This window comes from Pocillopora verrucosa, chromosome 12 (genome assembly GCF_036669915.1).
Source record: "Pocillopora verrucosa isolate sample1 chromosome 12, ASM3666991v2, whole genome shotgun sequence".
Lineage (NCBI taxonomy): Eukaryota > Metazoa > Cnidaria > Anthozoa > Scleractinia > Pocilloporidae > Pocillopora > Pocillopora verrucosa.
The window spans coordinates 3634202-3652612 of NC_089323.1; the positions used below are offsets into that span (position 1 = coordinate 3634202).

General features: G+C 36.2%; 2 protein-coding genes across 2 annotated transcripts; one reads left to right on the plus strand and one right to left on the minus strand.

Moving 5' to 3' along the window:
- Window positions 1-1596: 1596 nt before the first annotated feature.
- Window positions 1597-3127, minus strand: LOC131777891 (adenosine receptor A3-like). The gene has a single exon (XM_059094253.2). The coding sequence runs from the start codon at window positions 3086-3088 to the stop codon at window positions 2141-2143; it is 948 nt and encodes a 315-aa protein (XP_058950236.1). The 5' UTR covers window positions 3089-3127; the 3' UTR covers window positions 1597-2140.
- A 7587-nt stretch (window positions 3128-10714) lies between these two features.
- On the plus strand, window positions 10715-15192 carry LOC131777889 (uncharacterized). The gene is made up of 7 exons (XM_066159241.1): window positions 10715-10885; window positions 11429-11546; window positions 12227-12312; window positions 12741-12839; window positions 12928-12972; window positions 13110-13302; window positions 14051-15192. Exons 1-7 carry the CDS (start codon window positions 10808-10810, stop codon window positions 14140-14142), a joined length of 711 nt encoding a protein of 236 aa, XP_066015338.1. The 5' UTR covers window positions 10715-10807; the 3' UTR covers window positions 14143-15192.
- Window positions 15193-18411: the final 3219 nt, after the last annotated feature.

The window sequence follows — 18411 nt, forward strand, 5'->3', positions numbered from 1 at the left end:
TGCCTATTAACATGTCAAAAGATTGGAATATTCAAAAAATTATTTATTTCTTTTTTTTAATTATGCATTTTTCTGTTTTTGAGACTCTCAGAAAAAAAATATTTAGGGCCTTCGAATGATTGAAATAAGGACCATTCATTGCAATCACAACTATTTGGAATAAAATTTTAATTCGAAAATTAAACTAAAATTATTTGACTAAAGGTCCCGCTTCTCTTTCAAACATATAATAACACGAGAAAATATCCTAAAATTAATTTCCGTATTTCTCTTTCTACTGCAATATAATGTGGTGTGTACCGACCATTCGTTTTCCAATTTCCCTTTTAATATATTTAATATGCGTCGGTTCTATCTTATTTTTTAATTGCCCTTCAAAGTTTCTTTTAGACAAACGATCTATCCTCAAAAGAAAGCCATCTTAGAAACTGCGACGGTCAATTTCTGGCGTTTGTAAGACAACATAAACAATAGAACCTTTAATTTTAGTCACCTCGTTGTATTCTGTAAGCGACAACTGACACCCTCCTCACTCTTAGTTCCGCATTGGAAAGCATAAGATTCTCCAAAATCTTCCTCACATTCTACTAGTTTCTCCTAGTTCTTAGAATACATTTTAGAATTTCACGCATCTGGAATCGGAAAGACATTTGTTTCCGCAACGCATAAATGATCTCCAATTGCATAATAAAACCTCCCACCGTAGTCTTTGCATATTACACGGAAATACCTTAAAATTATAAAGTGGAATTAGATTCCTAATAATTTCAAACAATATCTCATTGATGTCTCGTTATTGAAAAACATCTACAAACTATTTTCTCTTCCTTTCGCATCTGACAAGGACCTGAAGAAACTGCAACGGGTGATAAATATAAAGTAGCTATTATATGGTAGTAGTTTTTATATGGTTCCCTAGATCATTTTTTAAAAGCATGAAATAATCAGAAGATAACCTTAGCATTTTACATGAAAAAGAGCAGTGTGTTCGCAGAGGCCCTGCCATACAGTATGTCGAAGGAAAGTCAAACGGATAGCACCTCTCGGCATATGGGTGATTGGTTGAATTAATTCTGCCTTTCAATTTGTCTTTTAGCCGAAGGGTTAGACTCCGAGAAAATATATCTAAGTCCATGGAAAGTAAAGTGCTTGTCGGATTGTCTACTTTACTGCTTGTCTCACTTCTTTGATTTTCCAGCAGTAAAGAAATGGGTTCAAAGAGGTGTTAAGATACGTGTAATTCCATCGATAACGACTACATGTGAAGAATAATTTTTTTTCTGTGAGTTCATTTAGAAAATTTAAGAAGAAAAGAAGACCTACAATTTGCCTTCAGGTTGATATCACACTAGTGCCGATAAAACCAAAAATCGAATTAATTCTTTCCCAGAAGAAATTTCAGTCATGTAAAGACGGACTTCATTCTTTTTTTCGTGCAAAATACTAATTGTCTCCGTCAGTAAAAATAAAACTCCCACAAAATGTTTATGCAACACAAAAACAGTCTTGAAATTAATTCAAGTCACAATTACTTGAAATGCAAATTTAATTCGAAATTTAAATTTAAATTATTTTACTCTAGGTCTCGCATTTTTTGCAAACATATAATAACACGAGAAAATACCCTTTAAATTCCGCATTTCTCTTTTTCCGCATCCTAACTTGATGTGTACCGACTATTCGTTTCGAATTTTCCTTTTAATTTGTTCAATATATGTCAATGTTATCTTATTTTTTCTTGCTCTTCAAATTTTCTTTCGTACAATAGCGCGTTGTTATTATATGGCTTACAAAATCAATTTCAAGAAGACAGCTTTATGATTTGGGAAGAAAACAAGCAGTGAGTTTGCAGAGGCCCCGCCATACAGTATATCTGAGGAAAGTCAAACAGATAGCATCTCTCGGCATCTGGTTGATATGTATTCTGCCTTTCAATTTTTCTTTCTACCGTCGGGGTTAGAATAATAAACAATGGTACTCTGTTTTTATGTGATATTTATCAGCATAAATACGCAAACACTAAAGCTTCTAGAACACAGTAGATGCTGAAAAATCGTGTTTGTTTCATTCTATCTTTTTTTCTCTGTCCCTTCAAATTACGCCTGATTAATGCAAGTCTGACGACTCCGAGAAATTATATCTAACTCCATGGAAAGCAAAGTGCTTGTCGGATTGTCTGCTTTACTGCTTCCCTCACTTCTTTGATTTTCCAGCAGTAAAGAAACGGGTTCAAAGTGGAGTTAAAATACATTAAAGTATAGGCAATTCCATCGATAACGACTACATTTGAAGAATAAGTTTTGCTATACATCACAAGCAGCAGCGTCGTAAGTTTTGGTATAAAACAAACAACTAATGCTAACTGCACCCACAGTGCACTGCTCACTGCCTTTCGGTATCTTGCCACGTTTAGAGCAGTTGTTTGACTCGGCTGTTGTTGAACATGACCATGTACTTGAGACTGACGATGTCTTAGAACGCGAAAAATCTTTGTGTACGAGGCGACTGAGATCACTGAGCATGACGGTATAAGTATAATACAATACCAAGTCGTTATTCGAGAATGAGAAATGGAAAATGATCCAGTGGCGACGGGTAAAATCCAAAAAGTAGCTGTAATGATAAATGTGCGCTTTAGAGTTACTATTTGTCTGTATTTTATTCCTAACAACAGAGCGAGAAGTCTGTCCACGCTTATGGCCGTCAACGTCAACAAAGATACCCCGCATAGTGCAATACTTGATATGAAGACTGCACCCCTTGCGTATCGACAAAGACTCCAGTGTTCGTTAATCAAGGAAATCCAATAAGTAGCAATGAGAGGCTGGTTAACAACACCCACCAACAGATCAGCTGTAGCCAGACAACGATACAAGAGTTTGGACGGTGGATGAAGGAAAGATTCTTTGTTAAGGGCAACAAGGATTAGAAAATTTCCAACAAATGTTGCGATGGAGAGGAAAATGTTAACTGCTGAGAAAGTAATCGATTGTTGTTGTGACCCAACTACCGAGGAGGGGGAACATGGCAACACCTGATATATTTCCATCTGTTTTCCACCCTCTGTTGAAATTGTAGCTGTAATCATTGTGCAGCTCTTAAAACGGTTTCCCTTCTTTCGCTACGATTTTCTGGAACTGCTGGGAACACCTTTCTAGGAATTTAGAGAGTATGCCTTGCATAAATCAACCCCATAAAAGGTGTCTCTCTGGCTGATAAATTTTGAAACTTTCAAAGCTGAAGACATCTGTTAGTTTGTTATTTTTTGATAAATTAATTCATGAAAGACTTTAATTTTGAATAGCAGACATCCCGCAACAAAATTTAAACATTTGAAAATTTGAAAATTTGCGAGCGAAACAATGGCCGGCGTTTTTAATGTAGGTTTTCTTTCGCCACCGCAGCTGAAAAACAGCTCAAACAACGAAAACACTGTAAAAAGCACTTCTGTTTGGTTGTCGGTTTAGAAAAGTGGTGTTTAGAGAAGGGAATTGCTAAGGAAATCGAAAAATTACGAGCCGACCCAGCCAAACACTTTACTCGAGCGATCCAACGCCGAAATTAAAAGCAAACATAGTTAAACCTCGGAAACGACGATTCCATTTCATCGAAAGTGATTCGCGCACCGACTTTTTAGCCAAACTTTGAACTTTTTTTGCACCTGAAAGATGTGAAGATATCATTGCATATTATTGTTTTGATCGTACGCAGTTGTTTTGACCGAACGCACGGTTTGAATAAATTATCTTTACACTTGATGTGCGCGCTTTGCTTATACTTAATTATGATAAGCCATCTCGTATTTTTCCATGTATATTATTAACACGAAATCTCATGATTTTTTACGTGCAATTTGGAATAAACAAGCACTTGTTAATTTTTTCAAAGACCACAAATTGCATTTGTAAATTTTGTTAGTCTTATGTGTTCGATTTCGATTTCGTGTGCGTTGAAAACCTCGAAATGAACAACTCGCTCAAATGGGCTCTTTTCATCAAAGTAAGCGGTCAGATAACAAGCACTACGCTGTGGAAGCGAGGTGAGGTATTTTTTTTGAGAATTTGACGTATTTTTTTATTCTTTAGAGCGCTCGTAAATATTCCCATACAAACTCTTATAATTCCGCCATGACCGTTATTGCGTAAGATGATCATCTCACAGCTGGAGCTTGGGCCGCCTGTGGTTGAACGAACTGTCCGTCGAGGCGATAACATACTTATACACATACACCTATCTTGAAATTTTGAGGGTATGATTTGCATCAATAAACCCTATGTCTCTGTGGCTGATAAATTTCATTCAAGAACGCACTTTAAATAAGAGCTGAAAAAAAATTCAAGGATAAAGACATCTGTTAATTTATGATTTTTTAAAAAAACCTCTCTATGGATGAAAAAAAAAAAAATAGGAATTGGCCCGAAACAGTATAACCCTAAATCGATTTTAAGGATACTTGTCGATCCGCAAAATGACGTTCCCGCTGAAAAATCGCGTTCAAAATAACATTTCGAAAGTCTGTTATCTTCAGCCAAATGAGAAACTACAAAAGTGAATCAATTGCAAGTATCCGAAGCACAATCCTTGTTTTCGAACTTACCCGAAACATCTATTGACTAATCGCCTAGCAGCTGTTCAGTTACCTCCTCTTTGTAAAACTATAGAGAAGATGGCAGAAGGAAGTAATAAAAACGAAAATTATCTATTTCCTTCCTCCTTCCTTCCTTCCTTTCTGTCCTTTCAGTCGAACATCCGTCATCAGGCTGATGTTTTACTAATGAAACTGTCAGTCATTTAGAGACGGATTTACTTTTTTGCCTAAAAGGCACAAATTCTCTCCATCCGCAAAATTAAAACTGCCGCACAATGTTCATGCCGCACGAAAAACAATATTGAAATAAATTGAAAACAGTTATAATTCCGAACACATTTAATTGACTACTGAAAATTAATCAATAACCGTAGATGTCGAGAAATTTTTAAAAAATATTTAACGTTTCGTTTCGTTATTTGAAAACATACTTCAGGTGTTTTCTCAGTTCGTGTTGCATCTGATCAGAATTTATAAAAGGAACTATGACAGGTGCAAAATGTTACTTATCTAAACCATCAGACCCTTAGAAAGCCAATTTTTGTATTCATCCTCATTTCATTTCTCTCAGTCTTATTCGAACGGCAACTGGTTGAAATCTTAAATTCATTTTTCACATTGTCTTCGTGTTTTAAAGTTAAAGTTACCCGATCATGAACGCTGAGAAGCCAAAACGGATTGATTTATGGTTATGAATTGCAAAAATGGATCGAAAAGTTTGATTCATTAAAGCCTTTAATACTGAATAGCGGACATGCCCACTGAAATACCAAAATATTGGAATATTCAAGATTTTTACTTTACATTTTTTTTTAATATGTGTTTTTCTGTTTTTGAGACTCTCAGAAAGGACCATTCATTGCGGTCACAATTATTTGGAATGAAATTTTAATCCGAAATTTAAATTAGAATTATTTGACGTAAGGTCTGTTTTTTTTTTTTTTTTTTTGCAAACATAGTAGGACAAACAGAGTAGGACAATAACAGCACTTGTAGGTCGGACAATTTTCAGGCTCGAATATACGTTTTTTTGTCTTTCCTTGCCAGAATAGACCTTGTTAGCAAGCACATTTTGTTTCCCAATTCGGACCTCGTGACAGCACTCTGGAAAGATATTACTTTCAAATTCGCGAATATCTTCTTTATTTCGTTTTGTCCTTTTATGTTATATTTCTTCATTTCCGTTTTACTTCCAGTGTAATTAAATTAAGTTAGTAAAAAAGAAAAATAAATAAATAAACAAATCTTACCCTTCTTGATTAGCATTTGCTATCCGCGGGTCAAAGGAATATCTTGTAATATGAAGAAAATGAAAAATAAAAGTGGAAGTGTGAGTGTAAAACTGTATATGAGTATGGACAAAACAATCTTTCTCTCCAAGAAAACATTGACAATTATGTTCTCTTGATCTTGAAATGCATGCAACAAACCCGAACTGCGAATAAGGTATTGCAAGGGTCTGCATCAAATTATATACTTAGTAATATAACTTATATTTAATAGGCGTCAATGAAGAGAAGCTGCTGACCAGCACATCGTCATACATCGCCGGCTCAGATTGCCTACCACAAAACAGACGCTTAATAAAAGTTTGGAGCATGTCATCAACGACTTAACTCAATTACAAGCACGGTAATTGCATGATCAGTCTCTCAGCGGTTTATTGATCGAGTTAAGTTGAGGAAAATAATTTCCAGTCCAAAGTGAGCTGATGCTTGGCTGGAAGTTCAAATGGATGGACTCGATTGGTACCTAATCATTAGGATTTTTTGGAAAAAAAAAAAACCACAACTGATTACAAACTAGCACGCTATCGTTGATGTTATTGTTGGTGTTAATGTCGTCAGTAGTGTTGCACAATTTTAGAACAGATTGAGTGATTTGGCTGTGTCACTTGTTTATCCAAAACAAAAGTATCACTATCACGAGTGTTACTGAAATTTTGCACATCAATGTTACTCAGTGTCAATTAAATTTAACAATTAAAGTATTTTAGGTTAATTTTTTTAAGAATCACGATTTATAAAATTTTTTAATCGGATATATAGAGAATGATAAATGGGCGCGCATAGATATGGAATTTCTCTTTGAGTGTTTAACACGATAGCTCGATAAATTGTTGGAAGTTTGTGCTGAGCCGAGATAAAATGTTGCATATTTCCGATCATGGCGGTAGCGTCAAACTAGGTGTCACAAAAAAATTGCAACGAAAAAAACGGTTTAAAAAAAAAAAAAAAAAAAAAAATTATGTGCTTCTTTCTCATAAAGGGTTAATCTAAATATGCGAAGCGAAACAAAATCCTCGAACTAGAATTTTGTGAAAAGCTGAGCTCGGCAATATTTACTATATTTGATATTCGGTGGTGTTAAATATATGTTATTTGCCGGCTGGGAGGTCCGTATGGTGAAAAACTGTGACCGAGGTCTTGAAAATACTGCCCGAGGCCGTAGGCCGAGGGCAGCATTTTCAAGACCGAGGTCACAGTTTTTCACCATACGGACCGACCCTTAGCCGGTAAATAACATATTTATTGTTTTTAAACTTGACGAAATTCTTTCCGAAAGAACCCGAATGATTTAGGGCTGTAAATACGCAAAGATCTTCCATAAACTGAACAATTTTTGAGCGAGTAAATGGTAGTTAAAATAGAGGTGAAGCAAATTAAAGAGAGATGCCTCGGCGAAACATTTTCTTTTCCGTAACGATGAAGGCGATTTAAAAGGCTTCCAAACAAACTTTGAAACATTATTTTTACAAGTATCTGTCACAATCTGACACCTGTCAATTAGAGAGCGCGTAAGAAAAAAAAAGCATAAGAGCATTTGAAAAACAACGGAACTAGTTTGGCAAGGACTGTCACGACAATGTTTTCTTCAAAATCAGTCAATGATCTAACGGAAAGTATTATTCACTCTCATCGACGATTCATTCATGTACGAAGATTTACCTCTGTTCATTAAGTAAACGGCGAGGAAAGTAATTGTGAGTAAATTCAATTTTTTTTGTTTTGAAGTTGTGAGAGTTTGCTCGTTTGTTTGCTGCAATAGCGTGTGTAAATCTGGTCTTTCCTTCACAAAAACTAAATTCGAACGGCACACTCCAACGAGACACAAGGGAATTTAATGCGGCCTTTTCCCAAAAAATTCCTTCAGTTTCTGTTGTGTAATTTACGGTACAAATGTCCAAATTGAACGGAATTGGAAAGACTCACCGGGAGCCTATATTTGTTGTAGGACTTAAATTAAAACTTTGCTCGCTCTTTCTTTACAAACAATTTTCTCGAGAAAATTCAGATATTAAATGAATGAAAGTTCCATCGTTCAGTTTAACTGTAACCAAATACCTCACGTTTTAACTTTCTGGGTACTTTTTGTGAACGATTAAAATTAATTGCAGACAGTTTTTAGGCCGCTTGTCAACCAACGTAATGACACTATTGTTTATACAAATTCATTCTGAAACCAATATTTTTCTGTCAACCAAAGTGATTTGAGAGAGAGAAAAGAGAGGATTCATAAGTTATTTATCGGCTTGAGGTAGTGACCGACTTGTTTGCTTTAAAATACTGCCCAGCCGGAAAACGAGGTATATTTATGAAAAATGACAACGAAAGTTGGGATGTACTCGGCGATTCACGAAAGCGTTACCGTGGCCCGTGGGCAGAGATAGGAAAATACTGACCGGGTAAAGAACCAATCAGATTGCAGGATTCGTTACCGTGCCCTCTAAAAAAGCAATAAAAACTAGTTATTGAATGCGGCAGCAATTTTCACTAAGGAAAAAAATATTTTGCTATATCTGCATAAACCAAGGTGGATTCGATTACTTTTAAACTAAGGTAGATACCTGGGCAAAGTTTGAAAGAAATCGATTTTTTGACCCGAAACGCACCGGACCGCTTTTAGAGAGACTGCGTCTTAATTGGCCTAAAAATGACTGGTTTTTATTCCCATCATGCATACGGAGAGTTATTTCATAAGATAAGAAGCAATTCCTACGAGTATTATGCCGTTGCAGCAATAAATAAAGCTTTTCCTTCCTACTGTTTCTATCCTGATGTTAAGGCTGTCAGAAGTTCAAATGTCATTGTAAAACTTCAATTTCTGTAACGATATAGCAGGTAATTTAGTGTTAACAACTGGGTTGAAAACGTAAATTAGCCACTGTAAAGGGTAAAAAAGCTGACGTTTCGAGCGTTAGCCCTTCGTCGGAGCGATTGACGAAGGGCTAATGCTCGAAACGTCAGCTTTTTTACCCTTTACGGTGGCTAATTTACGTTTTCAACCCAGTTGTTAACACTAAATTACCTGCTATACTCTCCCACCGACGCAGCACCACAGTTTCTTTAGAAACTTACCCCTTTATTCTGTAACGATATGTTTGCTTTTTCCCCCCAGAGTTGAATTGCTGAAAAATCAACTTTCAGGAATGTTTCTTTCCCAACGGCCCATTTTTCAATCTTTCCTAACTTTTTTTTTTTAGTACCAATCAGCATCTAGAGTTAATTTACATAGTTTAGTGAGGTGAGCAGGTCATTATTTTTAGCGCTTTGGCATTTGTTTCTTCGCCCGCGGGAAAGTGCGAGCGACGCTAGTTCGTCGGTGGGCAAGGGAAACATTGACGTACTCGAGATTAACACAGTGCTCTGAAGTTCGAAACCACTGTCAAATTTTTCTACGGCGTTCCTCTTTATCAATACACTTCATATTTTGAAATCAATAATGATCCTTGTCTTCTGATTCGCCCTTTGCAGTGCGATATATTCCTAATGGGAATGTTTTTATTTGGGGGGTTCAAATTGCATCTTCCTTGGGTTCCATTTTTTTAAACCGGCCGCAAGAAAAAAAGGAAATATTGCAACTGTACAAACATCTTGGAAATTGTGCGATTTTAAAATTGATGCAATGGACTAAAAATTCTGGTCTGAAATTACGTTGCTGAATACGTGAGATTTCGAATCCAACTCTTGCTGCGCGCTGGTTCGAATTTAAACTTAAACATATTCTTTCCGACCAAGTTACACTCCACTCATTCCATCATTATAATTTATTACATATTTTTTTTTATCACCGTTGATCCTTGCAATCTGATTAGCTCCAGGCAATGCGATTTTGTCACGAATCCCTCTTTTTCTTGTTTTAGTTGATAACCAATCACACTGAGTCTTCATAGGTTTCCAAATTGTTGATCAATTGTTGATCAACGAGATTTCAAGCTTTCATAATTTATGGACAGGCTTAACTGTTGAATAAAAGCTGGTTGTTTTTCCGAAGGAAATAAATGACTATGAGTCAAGGCCAACCTTTTGTTGCGTCGTTTAAAACAATGGCTTGTATTAAGGAACGAACTGAATTATCTAGAACTATTCTTTTTCTTAGTTTCCACTAGACGTCATTTGATGAAACGTGCTGTGACTACCTGAAACTCAATGATGAGGCGGAATTTTGCTTTTCATACCTACGTAAAGTAAAATAACTTACTGAATTAAAGCAATAGCAATATTAGACACGAAAGGAAAAAAAAAACTTTTGTCACGTTTTAAACTTTACTGTGATGTCGTGCGCATGAAAATAGAAACTTGTCATAATGATGGTCTTCACCACCACTACTAAAATTCAGTTTTACCTGGTCGTACGATTGAAAGAAACAACGCAAATATCTTTCCAGAGGCTGTCTTTCACAGTATAGACACGAAAAAAAAAAAAGGGCTACGTTCACTCGCTCACGTAATTCGGTTCCCGGCGGAGACAAAATATTTTTTCCTCTTTTTATTCAAATTTATTTGCAGTTACGCGTGATGTGTTATGTACTAAAATTTACTTATTTCGACTACGCATTTTATACAAAATACTTTTTTTAACTACAAAAATAAAATTTAACCGCTTGTGAAATGAAGTTCGTAGAAAATCATTTGGAAAGCTTCTACAGAAAATTTTGCATAGCTTGAATAAAGCGATGGTGACATAATCTTGGCTGGTTTTTTACTGACCTTGATTTATGGAAATTACTTAACGCTCGTGATTTTATGACCTTTTATTCGTATGTTTTGACAACGGAAATTTGTCAACATTGGTAGTGAACCACCATGATGCTAGGAAAATTACTAAGAGGAATTTTTAAAAACGGATCTGCTCAATTGTGTAAGGCTTTAAAGCATCAACATTAACATCTGACCTCAGTCGAGTTTGACATTCAGAAGAGTAACTACGACTTGTACAATGGCAGTTTTGGTGAAAACTTGTTGCTGCGGGTGCAGTCTACGAACAGGTGTTATGATTCTCGGAATCTTCGGCCTAGTAAGTTTTAACAAAGATTAATTACATAAAACTCTGAATTATCCCTCTGCTTTCATACCTTAGTGAACAACCTGATTTCAAGATTTTCGGCGCGATTTTGAAGAAACTGCTAACTTTTAGTTCCGCAGAAAATAACTAAAGCGAAGATTAACTGCGCGAAAGTTCGTTCCATCTCTTAAAAAATTTCTGTAGGTTTTAGTGCATAGTTTCTGTCTGTTCAAAAACGATCCTGGTGTTGCTAACCGTACAAATTATATTTTCAGTGCCAAGGCATTTGCGTATTCTGGCATTTCAGAACGAGCAACTGTAAGCTTCTTAACGTTTACTAAGTCAAAAAATAATAATTCAAGCAGTTTGGTTTGCTTAGACTGTGTTCTGTGGTTTTTTAATTCTTTTCTTTTCTGTTTTTAAATTACATGTTGCATTTGCAAGTGAACAAAAGATCCTCGGGAGTGTCTGAGGGAAGAAGAATTAGTTTAATATGTCAAGTAGTTCAATTTATTTTAAACCTGATTCCTAATTCCTTCCGTATTTATATTACAGATTGTATCAGCATATTCAATTTATCAACAAAGTCATAACATTAAAGTTTACAAGCATCTGGAAAAAAACGCCGATGAATTCAGCCAAAATTCGCCTTTCAGCAAAAAGCTTTTTCTAGGTATTACATCTTACTTTTGTCTTGTTTCGTAAATATTCTAGGAAGAACACATGTTTAGGATGAAATTGTCTGCTGTTGAAAGATTATTCAATGTGTAATATACATTTTACCATTGCGATCTTGCTGCGATCTTCCGTGAAATTAGCACCGTAAAAGTGACGTTCAACCCGCGTTTTATGGAAATGTTCAGCATACTTTATGGGAGATGTACCTTCCCGGCCTTGCTTTTGTCTCATCAAATCTTTCAAAAAGCTCAATTGAGCTTGCAGGAGAGCAAGTCTGACAGGTTTGAGAATAGTCTCAGTTTGGCACTCCTGATTAAATTCGTGCCATGCACGGCTAAGAAAGGTTGAGGGGTTTTTTAGTTATTTCCCAACACAAAAGACTTTTTTACCCACGGTGGATTCGAAGGAAATAAAAAGTTCTCTAAAGTAGAGAACGACTTTGGATGTTCGTTCGTTAAAATAATCCATTGACAATGATTCCGGAGACAAAACATTTGATTTGACGAAGGGACTGTACTACTAAGTGCTATCCTGCACGAACCAATACAACAGGGTGAATGTATTTGTATCCACAAGCAGCCATTGAACATCCTCTATCTTCCATCTTCCATGCATTGATTGATTGATTGATTGATTGATTGATTGATTTTTCTTGTCTAACGCTCATCTCTTTAGTGATCATCACACTGGGTTACGTTAACCTCGCATTCAAAGTGATCTCACTTTTGGTGAACCTGTTACTTCTGGGATCAAGTTGCTCAGTAAGTCCAACATTACAATTGTCCTGTAACAAGAACACAAATTAAGTATATAACTGAAAATTATTCGAGAAGATTTTAGATTGTGACAAAACTTTGTCTTAGTGGGTCATAATAATTCATCTTTTAGAAATGTGAAAACTAGCTGTGAGATTTTGCGACGGAGCTAGCTTTTCGACGCCAGCCAGAATTAACATTGGTTTTATTTCATTTAACTGTTCCTGTTTTCTTTGGTTTTTTTTTCATTGATTAGGCATTACTTATCAATAGTTCAGTCTGGCCTAGTTAATATCAGTTACGGTGTTATCATCTTCATAATTCGGGGCTCGGGGAATAATTGTTAATTGGTATCTACCACACAATTGCAAAAAAAAAAAAAGTTTATGTTTTTCAAAGTGCCGAAAAATAGTTGTTGTTCTTTTCCGTCGCAGGGTGACTCGCGCTTGGCATTTCCTTGGCTTGGGTGGAGTATGTTCGAGCTCTTCTTCAATTTTGGATTGATCGCATTTTTTATTATCGTCATCAGAGGGGTAAATTGAAACAAAAATTTGTATTGTGTGTCAGACGAAAATTTTCGACGGACTTATTACTGAACATGATTTATGATTTATGCCATAGTTTGCATTCTTCTTGCTTCTCTACGGCATTGAATGGCTGCTGTCGGTAAGTTTTGTTGCACTCTTAGAGCAATTTTCAATTGAGTATTGCTAGTAATTCGAGATTTCATAGCTGTTGATTAGCTTTGTTCCATGATCGGTTCAGAAAAACCACGCCATCCTATTTTTCATTTCCTCCTCAAGATCTACTTCATCGTGGTGGTGTATTCGTACATCGAAGACCTTGGTCGAGATCCAATTCCACCTGGAAACATTGAACAGGCGGAACCACCCCTTGGAATGTCCACTGCTCAATTTCCATTAAATGTAATTTATCCATCGGGAACAAGTTCCACTTTTTCTTCCTCCTTTGACAGGCGGCAACCAAAGTCAAGTGGTAATTACATTTCCGTTGTTTCAATGCTCCGTAAACTGCGAAACCAAATTCGCCAAATTTTACTAGGTAAAAATTAGCTCTGATAGCATCTGCTAACGAACCAGCATTTCATCTGGGGGAAATAGTGGTCGCTTTTCTTCAGTTATAATGTTGTGACCCTCGAGAAGTGCCTCAAAATTTTTTTTACTATGTAATATGACCTCAGTATTCTGATTTTGTAACAGTAAAAAAACTGAAAGCTTATCTCAGCTCTATGCCTTAAGACGGCGTTTCTATCTAGTCGAATCCATGCAAGCAGAGGGTACCAATTTAGAATTTTTTAATCCCTGGCCAAGTATTCCCTTCTCTGCAAAGTATTAGTGGTCTCTGGGGGTTCACAGGTTCATATGATTACTCTGCTGGTCAGTTTATTGGATTTCCTCGCTCATTAGTGCTCAGTCACAATCTCGCGAGATTTGAGCTGGCGAGCGATGCGAACGTGCGAGAGGTCTAAGAAGGCATCAAACCCATGAAGGCATCAATTGCCAATTACCTGCGCAAAAGTACCAAGAAAACACATGAAATAACCGCTGTCACGCAAAATATGCGAAACGTTCACAGAGATTTGCAAAAGGCATTCAAATAGGCAAGAGGAAAATCAAGATTTTTAACTATTTCTTACTTTTTTACTTTCCATTTATACCAGAATATGATAAAAAGAGCCAAAGTGTGTCAATTTATTGAAGTCCAATTTTCCATCATACCGCAGGTTGGAAATCGACCCACCCTGGTTTTGGAGGGGGGTCAGCAGATGCCGGTGGGAGCTCAGGAGGTTGTGGAGGTGATGGAGGTGGTAACTGACTCTCATGAAGGACCAACTAATTCGAATTAAGGAAAAACATTTTTTTTTCGGATTACAGACTCGGATTTAGGGGACGGTCATTGTCTATCGCCTCTGAGTGTGTGCGTGGGTGCGTGTGTGCGTGTGTGCATGGGTGCGTGGGTGCGGGAGCGCGTGGGTGTGTGTGAGAGGACGGTGGGTAAAGGAGGTATTGAAGGATTTTGGTCGTGTCACAATGAAATTTACCTGATTCCCTCCTCTACGGCTCAGTATTGTTCTAATGATCCCTCATTGGTAGTCAGTTCCGTGTAGTTGCCCCGTTACACTGTATTGGGAAGACATTACCCCCCCTCCCATCCGTTGCCCCTGAAAACCATTTGGCCGCGCCAAAATCCTCCCAACTAAACCCCCACCCCGGCTACAAATAATGGCGGGAATTTATATTCGTAGGAGTTGATATTGAAATGTTATTTGAAACATTTTTACTTAATACTATATACATCGTCACGTTCATTTTCAAAATTATTTTGGTATTGTTCAGCTTATAATTAGTAGTATAATAGGAATTCTATTGAGGATTTTGATCGCCCATACTAGAATTCAAGTTAACGTGAAGTGATTCGAAGAACTAGTTTCAGAGTTGAAGCTTAAAAAGATAATGTAGGTGTATATTTTAAATGTAAAATGGCCGATATTTTTTTTTTAAATAAACAAAACTGTATTGGAAACAAAACAAAATAACATGTAAACATTGGTTTACGACAGTCAATAAAAAATAATAAAGTAACAAAATGTGTTTTATAACCATTAGACGTAGTTCATACAAAAAGAAAAAAATAAGAAAAAGCATGCATCAAAGTAAAGGCCTGTCAGTTGCCACATATATTTAATAAGATTTGCCACCATTTCAATACGGTACTGTTCGAATAACTTGCTGATGAATGGCCGATATGGTTTAGGTTAATTAACTGTTGTGAATAATAAAATCGATCAAAAATGGAGTATTTCAAAGTATATCGAGGAACAATTTTGATTAATAAAATGAAAACGATACCGGCCATTCACATCAAAATAAAAATATATTCAAGATGCGTTTTTTTTTTTTTTTTGTTGCCACTTTTTGACGTGAAAGTTTAAGCCGGCTGAAATTCCGACAAAAAATAGTAGTTGTAGCACAAGGAAATGTTACTTTACAATGTTTTGGTTCAGTACCTTAACTTTAACGCAATAGAATGGTACTAGCCAGTTGCAATTGAGAAGTTTTCCTCTGAATTCTCAGTGTATTTTTGATTCTCTCTTCCTATTTCTTTTCTTACGGGCGAATGATCGATATAAAAAGACATCTTCATAGAGAAAAAACAAAATTGAATAACCTCCCCCGCTAATATTGAAGCTTTTAATTGATAAGACTTTCAAGTTACGTGGTCAGGAAACCCAGACAATATTGTAAATTAAAACGTACTGTTTGGCTAACATAGTTTATTTTCATGACTTTATCTATTCATCTTTTCAGTATTTCGCAGCACTTCAAATTACCTTTAAAATTCTATGCAAAGATGGAACTTATCCTATGATATTTCTGCCCACTTTTCAATAGTTACAGAATTTAATGATGTCTTATTTATTATATAGCCGTGCAACCTACGAAAAAGGTTAAAACTGCTCTCAAGCCGAGATGTTGACTCCACCAGAGCTTAAGTGCCCCAGCTTCCCTCCTATAAAGTGAATTGAAAGGCAAATAATACTAATGCAGTTCCTTCGTATTCTAATGGCAAGGTCGTTAATTGTTCCAGCACTTGTACCTGTAGTTTTATCCGGCAAACTATGAGCTCGCGCGAATCATGATTTACGGTGACTCCAGCTCAGGGAAAGATCTGACTCCATGGACTGCAAAGTACGTTTCCTATTGTCTGCTTCACTGCGTGTCTCACCTCTCTGATCCTCCAGAAGTAAAGGAACGGGTTTAAGGTAGAGTTAAGTATTGTAATTTCATCAATGAAGACAAAATGAGTTTTTCTAAGATTGATCATTAGCAACATTGTAATTTCGGGCACATAACATAGAACTAATGCTTAACTGCAGCCAAAGTGCACTATACAATGCCTCTCTGTATCGCCCCAAGTTCATTGCTTTTGCATTTGGTTGGCTGGGCTGTTGTTGAACATGGTCTTGTAGTTGAGCCTACTGATGACTGAGAGCGCGGAAAATCTCTTTGTATGAGGCCATTGAAATCACTGAGCATGATTTTAGAACTATATCACTAAACCAACGAGTTATTCGAGTATGTGAAATGGAAAATGATCTAGCGACAAAGGATAGAATCCAAAAGACAGCTGTAATGATATAGGTGCTCTTCAAAGTTACGATTTCTTTGTATTTCAGCTCCAACAACGAGACGAGAAGTCTGTCCACGCTTATGGTCATCATGCCATCATAGAAACTCCACATAATGCATTTCTTGATATGTAGATTCCATCCCTGGCGTATCGACAAAGACTTCAATGCTCGTGAAACAAGGTCATCTAATAAGTAGCAGCAAGAGGCTGAGTAATAAGCTAAGATCAGTCGTTGCCATACAACGATACAAGAGTTTGGACGGTAGATGAAGCGAAGTTTCCCTGTTAAAGGCAACAAGCTAAGGATTAGAAAATTCCCAAGAAATGCTGGAGCGATGGTGAGGAAAATGTTAACTTCTGAAGACAAAATGATTGTTGTTGTAACCCAACTATCAAGATGGGGAACATGGCAATATTTTATGTTTCCGTCTGTGTTCCACCCTCTGTCGAGTTTGTCGTTGTAATCATGGTGCAGCTCTTAAAACGGTTTTTCCCCCTTTAGTTACTGTTTTTTGGAACTGCTGGCAACACGGGATAATACTTCTTCACAGCAACCAACTGGTCAATAATTAGTTAAATCTTATAATTATTTATTTCATCAACGCTAAAAGCTTCTTTAAAGCATCCTACTTGTTTTATACATATGCACCTTTCTTGAAATTTGGAGGGTATGCCTTGCATAAATCAACCCTATAAAAGATGTTCGACTGGCTGATAAATTTCATTCAAGAACGCTTTTTAAATAAGAGCTTTAAAAATATAAGGATGATTACATCGGCTAGTTTATTATTCTTTCAAAAAAAAAAAAAAAAAAAAACGGTAAGCGGAAACGGTAAGCCTGTTATCTTCAGCCAAATGAGATACTACAAAAGTGATTCAATTGCAAGCATCCAGAGGCGTTCTTTGTTTTCAGACTTACTCGAAACATCTATCCACTATTCGTCCACCAGTTGTTTACTTCCTCTTTGTTAAACTAAAGAGAAGATGGAGGAAGGAAGTAATAAAAATACAAATTATCTAATTCCTTCCTTTCTTCTTCATATCTGTCCTTTCGATTCAGCAGAACATCCGCCCATCAAACTGATGAAACTGTTATTCATTTAGAGACGTACTTCACTTTTTGCCTGAAAAGCACAAATTTCTCCGTCCGCAAAAATAAATCTTCCGCAAAACGTTCATACCACTTCAGAAACAGTCTTGAAATAATTTCAAAATAGTTATGATTCCTAACGCATTTGACTGACAACTGAAAAATCAATCTAGGGCCGTAGATGTCGAGAAATTTTTAAAAATAACGTTTCGTTTCGTTATTTAAAAACAAACCCCAATTATTTTCTCTTCTTGTCGTATCTGATCAGAATTTATAAAAGGAACCATAACAGGTGAAAAATGTTACTTAACTTAACCATCACACCCTTAGAAAGCCATTTTGATATTTATCCATTATTCCGTTCTCCTTAATATCTCTCAGTCTCATTCGAACGGCAGCTGATTGTGATCTTAAATTCTTTTCTAACTTGTTTTGGTTTTTTTAAATTGAAATTTACTCGATCATGAACGCTGTGAAGCTAAAATTGATCGATATATGGTTATGAAATGCCAAAATGGTCGACCACTTTGATTCATTAAAGTAAAATACTAGATAGCGGATATGCCTATCAAAATGTCAAAGTATTGGAATATTCAAGAAACGTTTACTTTTATTTTTTGAAATTTGCATTTTTCTGTTTTTGAGTCACTCAGAAAAAAATTGTTTTGAGCTTTTGACTGATTGGCAATTAAGGAACATTTATTGCAGTACAATTATTTAGAATGAAATTTAATTCGAAATTTAAATGAAATTTTTTTGACTTAAGGTCTCGCTTCTTTCGCAAATATATAATAAAACGAGTTAATATCCTATAATTAAAATTCTGTTTTTCTCTTTCTCCTGCAATATAATGCGGTGTGTAC

Coding starts and splice junctions, on each gene's coding strand:
- LOC131777891 (XM_059094253.2), bottom strand. CDS start 3,088: ATGATTACAGCTACAATTTCAACAGAGGGTGGAAAACAGATGGAAATA.
- LOC131777889 (XM_066159241.1), top strand. CDS start 10,808: ATGGCAGTTTTGGTGAAAACTTGTTGCTGCGGGTGCAGTCTACGAACA. Junction 10,886..11,428: donor TTCTCGGAATCTTCGGCCTA/GTAAGTTTTAAC, acceptor TTTATATTACAG/ATTGTATCAGCATATTCAAT. Junction 13,303..14,050: donor GCGGCAACCAAAGTCAAGTG/GTAATTACATTT, acceptor ATCATACCGCAG/GTTGGAAATCGACCCACCCT.